This window comes from Megalobrama amblycephala, linkage group LG5, assembly GCF_018812025.1.
Source record: "Megalobrama amblycephala isolate DHTTF-2021 linkage group LG5, ASM1881202v1, whole genome shotgun sequence".
Taxonomy (NCBI): Eukaryota; Metazoa; Chordata; class Actinopteri; order Cypriniformes; family Xenocyprididae; genus Megalobrama; species Megalobrama amblycephala.
The window spans coordinates 40,254,043-40,276,479 of record NC_063048.1 but is presented as its reverse complement, the minus strand read 5'-3'; the positions used below and the strand labels follow the sequence as shown (position 1 = coordinate 40,276,479).

Here is a 22,437-nt window from a genome sequence, read left to right as displayed (position 1 = left end):
TACTGCACCTTTAACTCTGCAACAGAAGCATTTTGGACCCTACTTTACATGTTTAGCTAAGTACATTATTGCATATTGTGGTTAATGATCATTCAAACACATGCCAGGGTTATTTTAGTTGGCCTATCATTGAGATTTGTTGAGATTGTGTTTTTGTTTTTAATCTTATTTTTTATTAGTTATTGTTTTTTAAATGGATATATTTTCATTAAATGAAAACCTTGACAACTAGGTGAAATAAAGCAAGTTTTAAAATAAGGTTTACAATAGGTTTTTTATATTTGAGTTTAGGTTTTTTATATTTAATTTCAGTTAACATTTATTTTATTTCAAGTGAAATAAATTAACCATGATACGTGCAATCAGTTGCAATTCTGTAAACATCACCAGTTGTTTGCAAACCTGCAATGTGACATACATCCACAAGATGGCAAACACGCAATAAAATGATATCTTGTTTTTATTGTATGACATGGTGCTGCATGTCTAATGTTTCTTATCATTAACATAGTTCACCCCAAAATGAAAACTGTCAGATTCTTCATGCCTAGACTTTTTTCTTCTGCAGAACACAAACACAGAAAAGACTTTAAATTAAAGTTTTTAAAGAAACTTTAAAGAAATTAAAGGTTTAAAAACACACATAAAAGGCGGACTAAAAGTACTAATTGATAGATCTACGATTACTCTGGTTTAATCCATGTCTTCTGAAGCAATCTAATTAGTTTTGAGTCAGATCAGTGAGAGTTTTTTTTTTTTTTTTTTATTAATTTTTTTTTTTTTTACTATTAATAAGAACTCTTTGGTGATCATGATTGCAAGCTCGGACTTATAACGTTGCAGTTACATCGTCAACAAATTACCAAAATATTGCTGAATTAAATCAGTGAAGATTGGCCACCAGGACACGCATATATAGGTGTGAAACCTCCAACACCATTTTGGCCAGTGTTTCAGTTTCATTGTCCAACTCCGGTAACTACAATGTTGAAAAATTGTAAATTCTTTAAATCAAACTGCCAACTCAAAACAACACCATATGACTTCTTATATTCCAAAATAACAAAGAACATTCCATTTATGTATTAAAGCTGCAGTAGGGAGTTTTTAGAAAACGTTGACTTAGCCTGAGAATTTGAACAAGCACAACTCACAGGTCACTCCCCCTTGCTCTCTGCTGCGCTACAGCCCTCCCTCCACAGCTCCTCCCCCATCACAACGGAGCCTGCCGTGAACGCGCAGGCTAGTAAGCAAGCAGGACCGATGACGGCGGATAAACAGTTATAGCACATTCACTGGTACAGACGAAACATCAACAATATGATTTACATTGACTATGGCCTTCCCATACTTTGACTACAAACTTGGTCCTCAAAACATTACGTATTTTGCAATACATGTAATGTAACTTATGACGTATATGCACTATTTCTATAAGTAATAAATAGCTAGTAAGATAATATAACGGTAACTAATGTTACAGTACGCAAATAACTGGCTTCTCCGGTTATCTCTGTATGTATATTTTAGCCAAGAATAAAACAAAATTTGTTATTAAACCACTCTGCCTCTTTTCGTTTTATTTAAAGAAACAAACAAAAACATATTAATAGCCTCAGGCAACGTGATTAATTATCTGCAATGTCTGCTTATATTTATAACAAAACGAAATATTAAACAACCCTGCCTCTTTTCGTTTACATTTCAAACATATTAAATGTAATACTATTTGTGCATACTCTAATTATCTTCACTGTAATGAAATGAAATAGGCTTTAAAGGGCATATTGCAGGTTAGAGCTTTAGTGATTCAATGTGTAGAAAAATAATGTATGAAATAGATTTTCTTGAAAAAACACGCATAAATACGCTACATAGGCTTCTGGAGTCGTTTTTTGTGAGAGAATTTTACTTCCGCATCTGAAAAATGCCAAATCGGACGTGACGTCACTGAAGGGAACGCGATCAATATAAACTATAGGAAAACAATGGATCGTAATGACAGTTCGGATGCTGAGGAAATTGTAAATTCTTATTTATACTAGTATAACTAATCACAGCCATACAATTAGCCTGCTATGTGGTCAAGAGAGCAGGGACAGGCCAGAATTAGACAGAATAACGGTCAAAAGAGACAAATTGAGCTGTTGTGTGAGGAGAACCAGTGGAGAACAGGGCCGAGACCGGTGTTATCTTATAGATATAACGTTAGGTAACGACATGTGCTCAGATCACAATATTGTACAGATTATTATCATGAATCAGGCAATAGCAAAGCTATTGGTCATCTAGGAGTAGGCCTAACTGATTACTAATAACAGAAACTAATAAACTTTGATCAAGCGTATGTCACACGCGTATATCCGTCCACACTAACGTTACGTGATATAGCCGTTTCTCATCACGACTGATTTGGTAGTTAGCAAATGTAATAATCAAACACAAAACTTAAAATGTGCACCGTAAGTCTTCATCGAGCTGCATCTCTGACGGATCCGTGATCATGTCTCCCGCCGGCGGCCAAACATATAGTGTTATGTATTTCATGTTATCCTTTATTCATTAATTCTGTGTTATGAGTTTATTCCGTGCCCATTCACTGATTGTGTGAGGATGTATGACGCCGTGATTATGTAGTTGTGTGAACTTGAATGTACATATAAGTTTACATACATGGCATGCATGAAATTGGAGTATTTACATTACCAGCACATAATTGAAAACTGTTTTGTGTGAGTGTGAGACTGTATGCATGTGTACATAATTTGTATTCATCAGTGTTGAAATTGATTCAAGTAAAAACGGTGAAGAAGCATAGCGTGTGTAAGTTTATTCATTTAATATTTAATCATTTACAGAAGTATTACAATGTTGAACTCCATCATATCGCCAGGATGATAATCCTTCGGTCTAAAATGAACGCGTTTTTCGAAGCACATGCAGAAGTGAAGTCCCGTCTCTTCACCTGCACAAAACAAACCCCAGCACGGAAGATAGCAGCGTAGTTTTTCTTGTTAGTAAACCTCTGTACTCGATGTCCTGACAGGCTGAAGTTTGTACAACCTCCACAAACACAATAATTTACCATTACGATGATAAATAGAATACAAAAACTACCGAAAACACACTGATTCACGGCCGCTGTTGCTAAATACCAATATATTCTGCACTGAATCAACACAGAGCTCTGCGAACATCTCCCTGTAGTGACGTAAAATGACGCGACGCTGAAAAAAAAGCGGTTTTTACAGAGACCATCACTTTATCTACTAAATTAATGCCCTTATGTCTCGCAAAACATTTTTAAACCCTGCAGTACCTTTTTATATGGTATTTTTGTACAAGGTTATATATTCATCTCGAAAAAAATGTTAAACCTGCAATATGCACTTTAACATAAAACACAACCTTCTCTTTTTGTTAAATGTCAGTTTTAATGTTCAGTAATAGCCATTATAAAAGGTATAAAAATATACAATAAGAAATAAAGCAAACAATTCAGTCAAGCGTACAAAATCAGCGCTTTAGTATGATACAAAAGTTAAATAGCCATATATAAATTTATGAAACGTCACGTTGCCCTCAGCCAAAACGGAGCCAGCGGCAAACGTCAGAAGGATTAGCCGAGGTAAGGCTGCTCTCGGCTGGGCACATGAGCGCTGAGAGTCCGGTGATCGCCTGGATCTCAAAACTCCGACAACGTCAGATCAAATTTTCAGAAAGGCGCTATCTTTCTCAATTAACCACAAATTTGAGCTTTAAACCAGCACATTCGCGCCTGAAGAAATCTTAAAACTGCATATCATGACATAATAGAGCCCGATCACACGAAAATGCGTATCAATAGTAGGCTACGAGTTTGTAATCTCGTAGAATATATACGCCAAAATGAGTTTTTCGCGTGCATATGATACGCACTTTATGGGGTATTATACGTACGAAACTGGATTGTTTGTCCGTCATAAGCAAAGCTGCTGCACACTGGTAATTTTGAATTTGAATGCATGTACACGCTGTGCACTATGGCTGTGCATGATAGGAGTGTGATCAGCGCGCACACGAGCTTGATTGACACTGCTAAGACACTCCTCCTGACTCTGATTGGTTGGTTCTTACCGGGAGCGGTGTATTTCTGCAAATGGCAATAGGACCACTGGGAGGAGCCAGAGGATCTTGATTTTTTTCACAGATTATCTGTCTCATATTCTACTGTCAGGACATAATGACAGGTTTAACAAATATGTAAAAAATACATTTTTACAACAGTTACCTACTGCAGCTTTAACATTCCATCAGTAAGAGCAGAGTGTGAAGGCTGAATTAGCAGAGCAATAGCACAGCTGTACATAAAATATTGCAATCCACACAACATAATGTGGGACATATCAGAGTTCAGAAGAGGACAAATTGTTGGTCCGTGAATCGCTGGCTCATTTGTGACCAGGACAACAAGTCTTTGTAGTGTATCGATGTCACGGTTGATCAATCCGCTGTCTCATTCTGGTGTCTGTGTGTTTGTGTGGGTGTGTCTGGTTGATTGTTCTGTGTGGGCGTCGCCGCTGATTGTTGATCAGCGGCAGCTGTGTGCAATCATTATCTGCCTATTTAACACCTTGTCTTTCGTCTCGTGTTTGTCAGATCGTTGTTTGGAATCCTGGTGTTGTGTCCTGTGCTCTCTCGTGTTTGTTTGTTCCCCGGAGTGGATTACCTCGTCGTTGTTTCCTGTTCCTGTTCTCCGTCGGACTCTCACTTTGGATTGCACTCACGCATTCGGACGCACGGACTCACGGACTCACGACACCATCTCACCTCACCACAGGATTTCCAGCTGCCCATCGAAGTCCCTGCGTCACCACTCTCCTGCTACTGTCTCTCCTCGTTTAATGACTAACTCTGGTGTGAAGCTCTAATAAAGAGATTAACTTGCACTTGCATCTGTCATTCTTTCCGGGACAGAACGATCTGACCAACTATGGATGCAGCAAGTTCAGCAGCGTTGATCATCTCGAAAAAAATGTTAAACCTGCAATATGCACTTTAACATAAAACACAACCTTCTCTTTTTGTTAAATGTCAGTTTTAATGTTCAGTAATAGCCATTATAAAAGGTATAAAAATATACAATAAGAAATAAAGCAAACAATTCAGTCAAGCGTACAAAATCAGCGCTTTAGTATGATACAAAAGTTAAATAGCCATATATAAATTTATGAAACGTCACGTTGCCCTCAGCCAAAACGGAGCCAGCGGCAAACGTCAGAAGGATTAGCCGAGGTAAGGCTGCTCTCGGCTGGGCACATGAGCGCTGAGAGTCCGGTGATCGCCTGGATCTCAAAACTCCGACAACGTCAGATCAAATTTTCAGAAAGGCGCTATCTTTCTCAATTAACCACAAATTTGAGCTTTAAACCAGCACATTCGCGCCTGAAGAAATCTTAAAACTGCATATCATGACATAATAGAGCCCGATCACACGAAAATGCGTATCAATAGTAGGCTACGAGTTTGTAATCTCGTAGAATATATACGCCAAAATGAGTTTTTCGCGTGCATATGATACGCACTTTATGGGGTATTATACGTACGAAACTGGATTGTTTGTCCGTCATAAGCAAAGCTGCTGCACACTGGTAATTTTGAATTTGAATGCATGTACACGCTGTGCACTATGGCTGTGCATGATAGGAGTGTGATCAGCGCGCACACGAGCTTGATTGACACTGCTAAGACACTCCTCCTGACTCTGATTGGTTGGTTCTTACCGGGAGCGGTGTATTTCTGCAAATGGCAATAGGACCACTGGGAGGAGCCAGAGGATCTTGATTTTTTTCACAGATTATCTGTCTCATATTCTACTGTCAGGACATAATGACAGGTTTAACAAATATGTAAAAAATACATTTTTACAACAGTTACCTACTGCAGCTTTAACATTCCATCAGTAAGAGCAGAGTGTGAAGGCTGAATTAGCAGAGCAATAGCACAGCTGTACATAAAATATTGCAATCCACACAACATAATGTGGGACATATCAGAGTTCAGAAGAGGACAAATTGTTGGTCCGTGAATCGCTGGCTCATTTGTGACCAGGACAACAAGTCTTTGTAGTGTATCGATGTCACGGTTGATCAATCCGCTGTCTCATTCTGGTGTCTGTGTGTTTGTGTGGGTGTGTCTGGTTGATTGTTCTGTGTGGGCGTCGCCGCTGATTGTTGATCAGCGGCAGCTGTGTGCAATCATTATCTGCCTATTTAACACCTTGTCTTTCGTCTCGTGTTTGTCAGATCGTTGTTTGGAATCCTGGTGTTGTGTCCTGTGCTCTCTCGTGTTTGTTTGTTCCCCGGAGTGGATTACCTCGTCGTTGTTTCCTGTTCCTGTTCTCCGTCGGACTCTCACTTTGGATTGCACTCACGCATTCGGACGCACGGACTCACGGACTCACGACACCATCTCACCTCACCACAGGATTTCCAGCTGCCCATCGAAGTCCCTGCGTCACCACTCTCCTGCTACTGTCTCTCCTCGTTTAATGACTAACTCTGGTGTGAAGCTCTAATAAAGAGATTAACTTGCACTTGCATCTGTCATTCTTTCCGGGACAGAACGATCTGACCAACTATGGATGCAGCAAGTTCAGCAGCGTTGACGGAGTTCATCAATCACAGCATTTCTCGTATGGATCAACAACAGGAGAGTATCTCTTCAACCGGACGCGCTGTTCAAGCGCTGGTGACGCAGGTGTCCGAGCTCTCCCAGCAGCTTCAAGAACTTCGCGCTCCCACTGCGCCGCCCACGCCGCCGATTCCCCCCACACCTCCGGAGCGAATGGACCAGCCAGAGCCACGCCTCCCGGTTCCGCAGACCTACGCTGGTGAGCCAAACTTTTGCAGAGCCTTCTTGACCAGATGTTCCATGCATTTCTCATTGCAGCCACGCACATTTGAAAAAGAAGAATCCAAGGTGGCGTTCGTACTGACGCTTTTGACTGGTCAGGCTGCTTTGTGGGGAACGGCGGTGTGGGAGAACCAGGACCCGTGCTGCGCCTCGTTCCAGGCACTCGCCGCCGAGATGAAGAGGGTGTTTGACCGTGCGGTGGCGGGCAAGGACGCCGCTCGACAACTCACTGAGCTCAGACAAGGAAATCGCACGGTCGCCGAATACTCTATTGAGTTCCGCACCCTGGCGGCGGAGTGCCGATGGAACGAGGAGGCGCAGTGGGATGTATTCCTGCATGGGTTGGCCGACCGTGTCCACAGAGAGATCTACGTGTTGGACCTTCCTCAAACCCTCAATGGACTCATCGATCTCGCCTTACGAGTGGATGCTCGCCTCCAGCGGCTGGAGCGTATCGCTCTTCCCAGTCCTGTTTCCCGTGGAGCGGAGGGACGGTCGGCCAGCTCAGCGGACACGGTCGGCCCTTCATCCGATCCTGAACCCATGCAGGTAGGGAGAGCTCGGCTTTCCCGGGAGGAGAGAGAAAGGCGGAGATCCCAGGGATTATGTTTGTACTGCGGCGGAACGAGCCACTTCCTACGGTCATGTCCAGTAAAAGACCAAGCCCGGTAGTAATGAAGAGGCTACTATCGGGTGGGATCTCCGCCGAGAAGTCCTCACCATCCACTCTCCTTCCGGTAAGACTGAGATGGGCCACACACAACCTCACCTGCCAGGCACTCCTAGACTCTGGGGCTGAGGGGAACTTCATGGACACCGGCTTTGCACGCAACAACAACTTACCCACCATTCTACTCAACCAGCAGATCACAGTCAACGCACTCAACGGACAACGGCTCCCCAACATTTCTCAGTCTACCGATTCCATTACTCTCGTCACGTCTGGCAACCACACCGAAAGCATCAAGTTTCTTCTCATGGACTCCCCACTGGCACCCATTGTACTCGGACACCCTTGGCTCACTGAACACAACCCCAAGGTCGACTGGCAGCAGCACTCCATCACGGAGTGGAGCACTCATTGTCACAGGTCTTGTCTTTTGTCTGCTTGTTCCACTGTGTCTGCTTCTGTGTTACAGGAAGAGGTGGTGGATTTGTCAAACGTGCCCACGGAGTACTCGGATCTGAAGGAAGTGTTCAGTAAGTCCCGTGCTGCTTCTCTTCCTCCGCACCGTCCCTACGACTGTGCTATAGATTTAGTGCCCGGTAAGTCTCCGCCTAAAGGCAAATTATACTCTCTGTCCGCTCCCGAGAGGGAGGCCATGGAGAAATATATTTCTGATTCTCTGGCAGCGGGGTTCATCCGTCCTTCCTCTTCTCCAGCGGGGGCGGGGTTCTTTTTTGTGGGGAAGAAGGATGGTTCCTTGCGACCTTGTATTGATTACCGAGGGCTGAATAACATCACGGTAAAGAATACTTATCCTTTGCCGTTGATGTCTTCAGCCTTTGAGAGGTTGCAAGGAGCATCCGTTTTCACTAAATTGGACTTAAGAAACGCTTATCATTTGGTTCGCATCAGGAAGGGGGATGAATGGAAGACCGCTTTTAACACCCCTAGGGGGCACTTTGAATACTTGGTCATGCCCTTCGGGCTGTCCAACTCCCCGGCGGTCTTCCAGGCACTCGTCAATGACGTGTTGAGAGATATGGTCGACCAGTTCATTTATGTCTACCTGGATGACATATTGATTTTTTCTTCATCTCTCCAGGAACATGTGCAACACGTCAGACGAGTGCTTCAACGTCTGTTAGAGAATGGGCTTTTTGTCAAGGCGGAGAAATGCGATTTTCATGCACAGTCTGTTTCTTTCCTAGGGTACATCGTCTCGTCTGAGGGAGTGCGCATGGATCCTGACAAAGTTAAGGCTGTGGTGGATTGGCCAAGTCCAGATTCCCGTAAGGCCCTACAGAGGTTTCTGGGGTTCGCCAATTTTTACCGGCGGTTTATTCGCAATTTCAGCCAACTAGCCACGCCTCTGACCGCCTTGACCTCCCCCAGAACGACGTTCAGGTGGTCCGATGCAGCGGAGGCTGCATTTACCAAACTGAAGAGTCGCTTCGTTTCGGCTCCCATTCTCATTGCCCCTGATTCCTCACGTCAGTTCGTGGTGGAGGTCGACGCGTCAGAGGTGGGGGTAGGTGCAGTGTTATCTCAGCGTTCTCCCACAGACGATAAGATGCACCCTTGCGCGTATTTTTCTCATCGTTTGTCTCCCGCCGAACGCAATTACGACATTGGTAACAGAGTTGTTGGCAGTCAAATTAGCGTTGGAAGAGTGGCGACATTGGTTGGAAGGTTCTGGGGTACCTTTTATCGTTTGGACAGATCACAAGAACTTAGAGTATATCCGATCAGCTAAAAGACTTAACTCCAGGCAGGCTCGGTGGGCACTTTTTTTCGGACGATTTGATTTTTCTCTCTCGTACCGCCCGGGCTCCAAGAACATCAAGCCCGATTCTTTATCTCGCATTTTTGACCCTTCCGAATGCCCGTCTACTCCCGAGTGTATTCTTCCTGAGACATTAGTGGTCTCCACTCTTACATGGGAGGTCGAATCAAAGGTCTTGGTGGCCTTAGAAGGGGTAACGCCTCCGCCCGGTTGCCCACCGAATCGTTTATTTGTGCCGGAGAGGTTGAGGTCCTGCGTTATCAAATGGGGTCACTGTTCCAACGTAGCTTGTCATCCAGGGGTTAATCGTACCAGGTTTTTGGTTAAGCAACGATTCTGGTGGCCTGCCATGGCTCGTGACATTCGCAGTTTTGTTTTGGCTTGCTCGGTTTGCGCCACTGGTAAGACTTCCAACCGACCCCCAGATGGGTTACTCCAACCGCTGTCTGTCCCTTCGAGACCCTGGTCCCACATCGCGCTAGATTTTGTCACCGCCCTCCCACCCTCTCAGGGTTACACGGTCGTTTTGACCGTAGTGGACCGGTTCTCGAAGGCGACTCATTTCATTCCCTTAACCAAATTACCCTCTGCTAAGGAGACAGCGGTAACTGTCGTTGACCACATCTTTCGGTTACATGGCCTCCCGGTAGATGTGGTGTCCGACAGGGGTCCCCAATTTGTGTCCAAATTTTGGCGAGAGTTTTGTAGATTACTGGGGGCGACTGTCAGTCTTTCATCTGGTTTCCATCCCCAGACCAATGGTCAAACCGAGAGAGCCAACCAAGATTTAGAGAGAATGTTGCGATGTTTGGCTTCCAAGAATCCTTCCTCCTGGAGCCAACAACTCTCTATGATTGAGTACGCACATAATTCGTTACCAGTGTCTTCCACGGGCCTCTCACCGTTTGAAGGTAGTGTAGGTTATCAGCCACCTGTTTTTCCCAGTCTGGAATCCGAAGTCGCGGTCCCCTCCGCTCACGCCTTTGTCCAGAGGTGCCACCGCACTTGGAGTAGAGCCCGTGAGACTCTTCTGCAGGTGAGGGCGCGCACCAAGGCTAAGACTGATCGCCACCGGTCGAAGCCTCCCGTATACGTCGTGGGTCAAAAAGTGTGGCTTTCTACCAAGAATATTCCGCTCCGCTCCGTTTCTAACAAGTTAGCTCCCAAATTTATCGGCCCGTTCCCTGTCACCAAGATCATTAGTCCGGTGGCAGTCCGACTCAAACTTCCTCCAGCGTACAGGAGAATTCATTCCGCCTTTCATGTCTCCAAAATTAAACCTGTGTTTCATTCACATCTTAATCCGCCCACTCCGGTTCCCCCACCGCCGCGACTCGTAGACGGGGAACCCACTTATTCGGTCAATCGTATTCTGGACTCTAGGCGGAGGGGACGTGGATTCCAGTACTTGGTGGACTGGGAAGGTTACGGTCCGGAGGAGAGAAGTTGGGTTCCTGCTAGGGACATCCTGGATCACTCCCTTATCGATGATTACAATCGACAGGTAGGTGGTTCTGGGAACGCCGTGAGGCGTTCCTAGGAGGGAGGGTACTGTCACGGTTGATCAATCCGCTGTCTCATTCTGGTGTCTGTGTGTTTGTGTGGGTGTGTCTGGTTGATTGTTCTGTGTGGCCGTCGCCGCTGATTGTTGATCAGCGGCAGCTGTGTGCAATCATTATATGCCTATTTAACACCTTGTCTTTCGTCTCGTGTTTGTCAGATCGTTGTTTGGAATCCTGGTGTTGTGTCCTGTGCTCTCTCGTGTTTGTTTGTTCCCCGGAGTGGATTACCTCGTCGTTGTTTCCTGTTCCTGTTCTCCGTCGGACTCTCACTTTGGATTGCACTCACGCATTCGGACGCACGGACTCACGGACTCACGACACCATCTCACCTCACCACAGGATTTCCAGCTGCCCATCGAAGTCCCTGCGTCACCACTCTCCTGCTACTGTCTCTCCTCGTTTAATGACTAACTCTGGTGTGAAGCTCTAATAAAGAGATTAACTTGCACTTGCATCTGTCATTCTTTCCGTGACAATCGAGAGCTGGTATCCAGAGTAATGTCGACATACCTCCATTTAGGACGAACCACATCCAACTGTCGACGCAAGAGGAAGGGATGTCCAGATTGTATCCAAAAAAACATAAAACCATAGCTGCCCAACACTGCAGAATTGTTCACCTCGACTCTCCTGTTTCCAACAAAACTGTTGAAAAAATTGTTTCAACCAAAACTTTGGTCACTCGTGCCAATGCCAAATGTCGGTGTTATTGGTGCCAACAGTGCAAATCTTGGGCTGTGGACAATGTGAAACACGTATTGTTCTCTGATGAGTCCACCTTCACTGGCTTTCCCACATCCATGGAGTTACGTTGTGGAGAAGACCCAAAGTGGCTTAACTCCCAGACTGAAGCACGGGGGTGGATCAGTGATGATTTGGGTTGCAATATCATGGCATTTCCTACTGTGCTTGATGGACACATCACTGCCAAGGACTACCGAACCATTCTGGAAGACCATGTGCACCTAATGCTTCAAACATTGTACCCTGAAGGGTGTGCCGTGTATCAGCATGATAATACACCAATACACACAGCAAGACTTGTGACCGAATGAAAGAGCTGAACATCTCCCATGGCCTGCACAGTCACCAGATCTAGATATTTTTGAATCTCTCTAGGGTGTTTTGGAGGATGAAATCAAGAAACGTTTTCCTCCATCAGCGTCACATAGTGACCTGGACACTGTTCTGGAAGAGGAATGGCTCAAAATCCCACTGGCCACTGTGAAGGACTTGTATCTGTCATTCCCAAGATGAATTGATGCTGTATTGGCTGCAAAAGGAGGCCTTACACCATACTATTAAATTATTGTGGTCTAAAACCAGGTGTCAGTTTAATTCTCCAACCCCTGTATGTTGACAAAAAGTCATCAAATAACCAAAATATTACTAATATAGCTGGTGTTGTGAGTCAAAGCCCCCTGTAGTCAATAATTTTATTCCTTAAAACTCACAAAATGGCATATTTAAACGTTTTTTCCTGTGAAAAAAATGTTTTCATGCCTTAATATAGCTTGAATGTAACTCGCCTCATTAAGTATACGCAGACCTATTAGTATGCAAATTAGCCCCGCCTCCACTCACACAAGCTCAGAGATCCACTCGGTCAACTTTTACTCAAGTTACTGTAGTAAACGCAGCACAGCGATATTGCTCTTTAAAGGGTTTGTTCACCCAAAAAAGAAAATTCTGTCATTTATTACTCACCCTCATGCCGTCCCACCAGTGGTGGAGCCAGGATTTTTTCATAGGGGTGGCCAGGCAGGGGCCAGCAACCAGTCTGGGGTGGCACAGAAATCTTCATTATTTAAACATAAAAATTAGTCTGATTATAATGTAGCTACTGGACTGTGCCTACAACACAACTGAATACAGTTCGTTTTTAGCCTACTTAATTGTAATTGAGATCATGGAATGCTGAGTGAATTTGACCCTTTTTTTTTCTTCTTCTTTTTTTAATCATTCCTCACTTGCAGGCATATTAATAAAGGGGCTGATACTATAGCTAAATTTCAACTTGTTTTCAACCAGTTCTGGTTCTCAGAACCCCCAATAGCTTGTTCTTCATTGTTGCATCTCCATTGATGAGACATGCAGATACCTACATACTGTACTTCAAAGATTATTCAACCTTTATTGAATTGTATGTATAATCAATGAACTCTTCAACAATTCTGAGTTTGTCTGTTTCAAAAAGTAACCAAAAAAGTAAACACTAAATGTTTAACTTTTTATATTGTCAAAATAAATAATTGCAACAGTTCTATCATACTTAAAATTAAACTCAGTAGGCCTACAAAGAAAAAAAAAATGTTCTCTTTTGAATTCCCATTTGCTGATGTGGAAGTCAACAGCACATAAATGCCAGAATGTAAAATTAATTATGCATTTAAATGTGATACATTTTTATTTGTACTTTATAAATTAACGCAAAATTAGCATCTTCTAGTACAAATGCACAGTTCTCACATTTATTTATGCATTCGAAAAATTACATATAAGCTTGTGCCTTATATTGTGATCTCACATAGCAGAATATTTTAGTCCAGAGAGACATGTGACGCATATATAGGCCTACATGCATGCAGTTTTAACGCAGCTTTAATCGCCTTTTTTGGTTATTGCATGACTTAATAGACGACAGAACTACAACGTTGCATTTATAGTGAGTAAATATACAGCGCGCCATATTTGCGCGTGATTGAAAAGTGCGCGGTCTAGCAACCCACCAGTTGAGACACATTTACGTAAGCTATAGATGTATATAATGTTCGCCATTCACTGTTGTTCTGCTGAAGCTCACCAGTATCGTTTCCGCGCGTGTTTGACTTGCGCCTGGCGCTGAGGCGAAGGTGGAGTGCGCGTCTGAGAAGTCTCCCGTTTTTTGTGGTCTTAAAGAGACGGTTCTGCGTTTAAATAAACGCAATTCTTGTCAACAAAAAAAAGTAGACAGAAACGGCAATTGTGAGCGGGGTGGCCAAAGGGGTGGCCAAGCTTAGGCCAAGGGTGGCCACGGCCACCCCTGGCCACCCCCTGGCTCCGCCCCTGCGTTCCACACCTGTAAGACCTTCGTTCATCTTCGGAACACAAATTAAGATATTTTAGTTGAAGTCCGATCGCTCAGTGAGGCCTGCATAGGCAGCAATGACATTTCCTCTCTCAAGATCCATTAAAAACATATTTAAATAGGTTCATGTGAGTACAGTGGTTCAATATCAATATTATAAAGCTAAAGCATAATATGTATATATACATATTAACATTATATTGTTAAATGTACCTGATTTTTCATATCAACAGAAAAATATACCAGGATAACCTGGCTTCGCTTGAGCCTCCCCAGAGCGGCCATAGAGCGCCCACACATTGATGTGATTGGTTACAAGGTAGTTTGTGATGTCACAAACACCAGCGATTTTAAACCGCGTCTTTGGTTCACTGCAGTTTTAAAGAGAAAATATTTAGCAATGGTGTTGACTTATGAATTTGCACACGGTTTGTCTTAAAGCATATTAAAAACACCACATATAAACAACAATAAAAACTTGAGGGTGACTTTAACTGGGATTAATATAAATATTGACACATTACTGAACTAAGTTCTGGCAGATTTATTTCATTACATTTTGTTCTTGTGTGTTACACTGGTCTCATTGTAAGGCTTGTACTTTCCTTGTACGTTCCATCTGAACTCGGGACCATTCTCACATGATAAGCTCTGTCATCCCCATCCCCTTCATCATACTCTCAGTTCAACAGTCATTGGGTTTTAGTGAACTTTTCAACATTTAACCTATTTAAAAAGCAAAAAATCTCCTTGCGGATTTACAGCGATACAAACAGAACACGATTGCTGAATAACTGTCAATAACGGTCAATCAATTATGAATTGTTACAATAGTAGATAGACACACATCAGGTCTCTTATCCTATAGAGAATTGATTTGAAGACTGTGCAATGACTGAATAAGAGCCATTCTCCATTGTTGTGAAACAGGGCCCCATACACTGCTTTACTGATTGCATCACACTGCCCTCATTAAGTGCTCCCCACCCTTATCCCAATACTGTTGTTTCACAACAAACATCCCCTGATCCTCCATATGGCCATGCAAGAGTAGAAATCTATTTAAAGAATTCAAGCTAGTCGCTACATACTTATCACAGTGATTGTGTGCTCATGTGCGAGTGTAGTCGGTTCCAAGGTCCATTCAAGACATGATCTGTTTGTACAGCTGTGCAAGGAACAAGTTGCCATTTTGTGTGAGAGGACACCGCTGACTGCTGCATCTGTTTCAAGTCACCATGAAATCAAAATTGACAATTCTTTTTCATTTTTTATGGAATATTGCAGTGTTTATTATGAATGATTTCTGATATGAATGTTATTATTTTTTAACTTTCCCTCATAAACTTTAATCAAAATAACTTTGCTATTGGTCGATCTCATCACAACGATCCAACCATCCAATCAATTCTTGATCGACAATCTCAAGTGCCGCCCTACAGAAGCCGTTTTATTCTCATATACGTCACAATAGGGAAGAATTGACTGTTGCAACTTCTGTTTCATGGCAACTTTAATGCATGACACAGTAACATGCATGACTCATCAACTAAATAATAGAATATTAGGCTCCTTTTGCAGCATGGCAAAAAACATGCATCCTATAATGTTCATGTATATTTTAATAATAATCTCTAGCATAAATTAAACTGGCAAAATTTTCTTGAGGAGAATCAAATGATGATCAGTAAAGCACAAAAAAGAGACATGCTTGTTTGAAAATATAATACAGCATTATATATTTGTGTGAATTATTTTAATATGTTTTAAAATGTTTACAATTCCACAATAGACTGATTAAAATCTAACGAATTAATATTTTATTTTTATTTGAACATGTACAGTAGTGGCCAAAAGTGATACAAAAATTGGCATCTTCACCCTTTACTCAAATTATTAAAAATGTGTTAAAGACTTTGTGAGCATATTGCGTAGTTGTGCTTTTGTTATTTGTGATAATGCAATGTGACAAGCCAAATGCAGACATAATTTTTGGCTAGGCTGTCATACAAAGAAATTATGAAGAGAGAATCAACTAAATATTAACTGATTGTGTTGTAGTCAATGTATGCTTTTTCCTGTGAGCATAGTAAAATAAAACCTCTAATTGTAGTTTGCCCCTTTTTTGCCAAATAATTTTGTCTGATAAACACCTTAATCAAGTTTAGTGTTTTGTTCTACCCTCATATTTAATATATTTGAAAATATAAAATATTTTCCTCATATTTTTAAGGTTTAATCGAACTTGTATGGTCATTCAAAAAACATCTGGACATTGTATGCCTCTATTGGTTGGTAAAAGTGCATGATTGTTATAAGTGAAAGGTTATTGATAGATTATAACATAAACAATATTCATGAAAAATAAATATCTGCTATTAAAGCAGATCTATAATGCCCCTTTTACAAGATGTAATATAAGTCTGGTGTCCCCAGAATGTGTCTGTGAAGTTTCAGCTCAAAATACCCCACAGATTGTTTATTATAGATTGTCAAATTTGCCTCTATTTGGGTGTGAGCAAAAACACGCCGTTTTTGTGTGTCCCTTTAAATGCAAATGAGCTGCTGCTTCCGGCTGCCTTCCAGAAGAGGGCGGAGCTTTAACAGCTTGTTGCAACTCATCGACTAGCATGTGCCGTCATGTTAATCTTTTGTGCAAATCCAGTGTTGAATTGACCCTCGTTTGTGAAGAAGTACAGTGTAAAATGACGGCATGACAACAACACTCTACTACAACAACTCTTCCTCTTCTCTAAAGCAGCCCAACGTGGCCCCGCCCCCTTTGTTGCATGTTCTCGGGGGCGGGGTTTATGTAAATTTTAGGGTTTGTGATGTCACCAACCTGTGAATTAGCTCATTGTAGTCCCTACCAGCCGTTTGTTGTAGTCCGTAAAAAGCGATTTCTATAAAAGAAAATATCTCCCTTTGCACTGAACTTTGAGCGTCTTAACTTTGCAGATGTTGTTTATGATCAAACAGCAACATTACACACTAACTAAAGTTAAAAAAGTGAAATCATAATCAACCACCCCTTTAATATGCATCAATATATGTTTTTATTTGTAAATACATATCCTTTAATATTCATCTATCTAGCCATCAATAAGAACCAACAAGCATAATATGAACAAAAAAATTGTATTCAGTTTTTTATATATCAGGTTTATATACAGAACACAGCATGAAATCTAATGTTGCTGGCTTCAGCAAACCCAACTCTCTGAGACATACTTCTGCAATAAGCAGATTAGAAATAATCCAGACAATTGCCCTAATTTCACATATTTCCTGCGACAATCAGCTATGAGCAAGTGCTAATGTGCAACTCATGCAATATGTCCTTCTTGACCTAAACTGTTGATTCTATCTCCGTATGTACAGTTTTCTCCACTTCCTTCTGATCACCCCATCCAACGGGATGACTGCAGGTCTTTTCTTTAATCTTGGCCTGCTCCGACTCCGGTTTAGCCCTTTTGGTCGGATTACAACATAGCTTGGGTTTGCATTGACTTTGACAGGAAAGCTCACATGGTGAGTCACCAGACCCTTCAGAAATGGAAGCAAACTCTGGCTGAACAGTAGTAGCATGGATGTCTTCATCGTGGAAAATGTCTTTAATGCGTTTGGCTACGTCCATGTAAGTAGCCGGATCTGCGCATTTGATGTGAGCGGTTGCAATAATGCGAGACCCGGCCAGCTGCCAGATATGCAGGTCATGAACGGCTATAACACCATCCAGGCTCTGTAGTTTCCCATTCAGCTTGTGCATATCGATCTGTTCGGGTACAGTTTGTAGCAGGATCAGAGCCGACTCCTTTAGGAGAGGGAAAGTTGTGTAGAGCAAAATACACACCATTATTAGACATAACGTTGGGTCCAGATAAAGCACCCAACATGGTCCGGCTACAGATACGGTTCTGGGGGTCCTGTCGTGCGGTTTGGATATGCTCAGGACTGTGGTGTTAACATGCTGGTGTTCAGTCAAGTGGGTGCTGCGGCAGGGGTTGAAACAGATCTCGTCGCTGTGGCACGGCGTCCACACGAAAGTGAAAATCAAGGCGTTGACTACCACAATGACAGAACCTAACGCATCCCCGAGCACGTGCAGGAACACTCCGCGCATGTTCAACTGGGAAGCCGACTCGGAACTGTGATCCAGGTCCTCCAATGAGCCGTTGGCAGTGATTTTGATGTTTAGGCTGTCTAAAAACAGTGAAAGCGAGAATTAAAAACATATTTTTTTCCATTATGTTATGTGCATAAAAAGAAGTGGCTGAAAAAATGAAAATTTATTACACTCTGAAAAATGCTGGGTCAAAAACAACCCAAGTTGGGTTAAAACAACCAAATGGAAGGGTTTGCCCATTTTCAACCCAACTTGAGTTGTTTTTAACCAAGCAATTTTTTAGAGTGTACAAAGAGTGTTAAAAACCACCCAAGTTGGGTTAAAAATGAACAAACCAAGCGATTGGGTTGTTTTAACCCAACTTGGGTTGTTTCTGACCCAGCATTTTTCAGAGTGTAATAAATTTTCATTTTCAAATGTTTGCCCAACTTACTGGGTAGTTTTATTTAACTCAACTATTGTTTAAAAATTACTGTATGGCTTGCTTAAAATGAACCCAAAATATGTTGGAAATTAAAAATCAGACACGTAATTACTAGAGACAACAACAGTAATCAAAAGGTGAACATTTATTAATAAGCAATTTAATAAATGTTTATTGTTTGTTTATTATTCATTAAACTTAATAATAAATGTTCATATTAATAAATGTTACTTTCCAACATACTTTAGGGTCGTTTTAAGTGAGCAATATGGTAATTTTTCAACAATAGTTGAGTTAAATAAAACTGCCCAACACATGGGGCAAACATTTAACCCAACCACTGGGTTAAAACAACCCATTTACTGGGTTAAAACAACCTAATTGCTGGGTTTGTCCATTTTCAACCCAACTTGGGTTGTTTTTAAGCCAGCATTTTTTTTAGAGTGTATGTTCTCACAAAGTTTCAACAATACATTTCTCTTTTTTAAAAATAATAATTTTATAGAAATTGCACTCAAAAGAGGCGACTATAAAAACAACTGGGAAATATTCACTATATAAAATTCCATGATTTTTAAATCAGGATTCTCACACTTTCTTAATTTCGACGTTTATCCCAGTCGATGATTTCTAGCTGAAGAAATAACTACAAAATAGCTACAAAAATTTATTTTGACTATAAATATTTCCATTAGCTTTTTTAGAAATGCTGATGACTCTTCCAGGCCTTGAAATCATACTTTTGATCTTTAAAGATGCTCCAGAACTGTGGAAAATCTTGTTTAGATTTTATTAATTTTCATGTTTTTCTAGGCATGAAAATAACAATTTTAAAATTCCCTAATATTTCCAGGTTTTCCTGGAAAAGTGTGAGAACCCTGAATTTACATGTAAGGGTTGATTGGGACACTTTTTGCCATTGAAATCACTGGGGAAAAGAATTGTTGGTTTAACTTAAAAAAATTAAGTTACCTGGTTGCATTAAAATTCTGAGTTCATTGAAATTAAAAATTTGAGTTAATACAACAAAGGCGATTGCTTTAAAGGATTAGTCCATTTTCAAATAAAATTTTTCTGATAATTTACTCAACTTATGGAACATACGTGGCGCCAGTTCCTGTTTTTTTCCGTAAATTGAATAGGGAAGGCGTAGGACATACAACGTAAGCTTTTTGAAAAATACAGAAAGCGGAAGCACATACGATCATTTGTGTTTATAAAGCATATACAGTTGTGTTTTTCACTAGATAAGACCCTTATTCCTCATCTGGTATCGTTTAAAGCCCTTTGAAGCTGCACTGAAACTGACATTTAGACCTTCAACCGTTTGGAGAAGTCCACTATAAGGAGAATAATCCTGGAATGTTTTCATCAAAAACCTTACTTTTTTTTTCGACTGAAGAAAGAAAGACAGTAAATTATCAGGAAATTTTGATTTGAAAGTGAACTAATCCTTTAATAAACAGAAACTCATTTGAATGTGGAACCACATTAAATATCTAAGTTGATTTGACAAAGAAAAAATGTGATAAATCATGAAAAGTGCAATTCACCAATATTGTTTTATTAATACAATTATAATGAAAAAGCACATATTTAATATTATTATTATTATTTTTTAAATTAGTCTACCTGATTTCATCTCAGAAGTTTGGTCTCCTTGAGAACTGCTGCTGTTTATCATGAGATTATGTGCTTCTTCATGTGCCTTTGGCTTTTCATAATCTCTGCTTTTCGTCTTGTGACCATGAGAGTGTCCGTGTCCCCGATGAGAGTGACCTCCATGAGAGTGCCCGTGCCCACCAAACCCTGCGTGTCCGTGGAACAGAAAAAGACCAAGCACATTCACCAGGAGACCAGCCAGGCCAACCCAAATGACCACGCGTGGATTCTCGATCTCGTGCGGCAGCGTGCAGCGCTCGACGGCTTCCAGAAGAATAGTGAAGCAGAGGGCCGTCAGAAACACGGCGTTCACTAGCGCTCCCATCACTTCTGCGCGGATCCAGCCATACGTGTTTTTACGCGTGGCTCGAGTGGTCTCCGCAAAACTCACGGCAATCAAAGCCACTACCAAGGCTATTACATCCGACAGCATATGAAAAGAGTCTGATAACATTGCGAGAGATGCTGTTATCCTGCTTACCACAACTTCAACAATAAAAAACACAAGCGTTAAAGACAGCATACACAGCAAGCGCACCCGATTCGGTCCCAAACCCATTATTTATCTTCAACGGCAAAGAGTTGCGCGAATAATATTTACATTTCCTGATGTCTATGGCATAAACAAGAGATTAATATTGAAAATAAACGCGTTGCTATTGGCAACTCGCGAATTATCAGTTGCTAAAGTGTTCAGCACAGCGAGACGCTCATTCATACTTATTAGAGAGAAACACCGGCCGCCATAGACTGATGATGGAATAAAAGACGCTCGTTGAATCTCCAGGAGAAGTTAAACGAAACTTGAGACTTTGCACCCGGACCGGTAAACTTCTCCACACGGTCTGAGGGGGACACACAGTCCCATGCGTCCCCATTGGCCGAATATCACTGTATGCTGGAGTCACATGGTCAGTGAGAACAGCCCTTTAAATCACAGCAATCAGTGCAAATGAATATAAATTACTCCAAGGTGTGCAAAGATTAGTAATAAAGAACGATTATCATTACCCGTTCATTTAATTATTGTAATTCTGAATAATTGCGGTGTTGTGCAATTACATTAAAAAGCCTATCTGTTCGGATTGACTAAAATGCTGGGTTAAAAACAACCCAAGTTGGGTTGAAAATTGGGTTGTTTTAACCCAGTTGTTGGGTTAAATGTTTGCCTAACCTGCTGGGTAGTTTTATTTAACTCAACTATTGTATTGCTTGTTTAAAATGAACCTAAAATATGTTGGAAATGAACATTTATTAATATGTTTAATGAATAATAATTAAGCAATAAACATCAGTTAAATAGCTTATTAATAAATGTTCAGCTTTTGATTATTATTGTTGCCTCTAGTAATTATGTGTCTGATTTTTAATTTCCAAACCTATTTGTGACCCTGGACCACAAAACCAGACATAAGGGTAATTTTTTTTTTAAATTAAGATTTATACATCATCTGAAAGCTGAATAAATAAGCTTTCCATTAATGTATGGTTTGTTAGGATAGGACAATATTTGTAAATCTGGAATCTGAGGGTGCAAAAAAATCTAAATATTGAGAAATTTACCTTAAAAGTTGTTCAAAAAATTGGATATATTTAGGGTAGGAAATTTACTAAATATCTTCATGGAACATGATCTTTACTTAATATCCTAATGATTTTTGGCATAAGAGAAGAATCGATAATTTTGACCTTGCTACAAATATACCTTTGCGACTTACAACTTATGGTTTTGTGGTCCAGGGTCACATTTTGGTAATTTTTAAAGAATAGTTGGGTTAAATAAAACTGTTCAGCACGTTGGGCAAACATTTAACCCAACCACTGGGTTAAAACAACCCAATTGCTGGGTGTGTCCATTTTCAACCCAACTTGGGTTGTTTTTAACCCAGAATTTTTTAGAGTTTAGGCTATTTTATTTAATTTTGGGGGACACGGAGACAGGGGAAAATATTAAAAATAGATTTTAGAAAATTAATAATAATTGCAATTTTTAAATTATTTTCCATTTGATTCTTTAAACATGTTCCTCCTACACACACACATACACAGACACACAGACACACAGACACACACACACACGTTTGTTTTTTCTGAATTGTGGGGACATTCCATACACGTAATGGTTTTTATACTGTACAAACCGTATTTTCTGTCTGACACTACCCATACCTCTAACCTACCCATCACAGGAAACTGTGCACACTTTTATTTTCTCAAAAAAAAACTGTATCATTCTTTATGATTTATAAGCC

General features: G+C 41.2%; 1 protein-coding gene across 1 annotated transcript; it reads right to left on the bottom strand.

Moving 5' to 3' along the window:
* Nucleotides 1-17,095: 17,095 nt before the first annotated feature.
* Nucleotides 17,096-21,301, bottom strand: slc30a1b (solute carrier family 30 member 1b). Its single transcript, XM_048192289.1, has 2 exons — nt 20,156-21,301; nt 17,096-18,176 (listed from the first exon to the last, which is right to left on the bottom strand). The coding sequence occupies exons 1-2, from the start codon at nt 20,742-20,744 to the stop codon at nt 17,323-17,325; spliced, it is 1,443 nt and encodes a 480-aa protein (XP_048048246.1). The 5' UTR covers nt 20,745-21,301; the 3' UTR covers nt 17,096-17,322.
* Between the last annotated feature and the right edge of the window lie 1,136 nt (nt 21,302-22,437).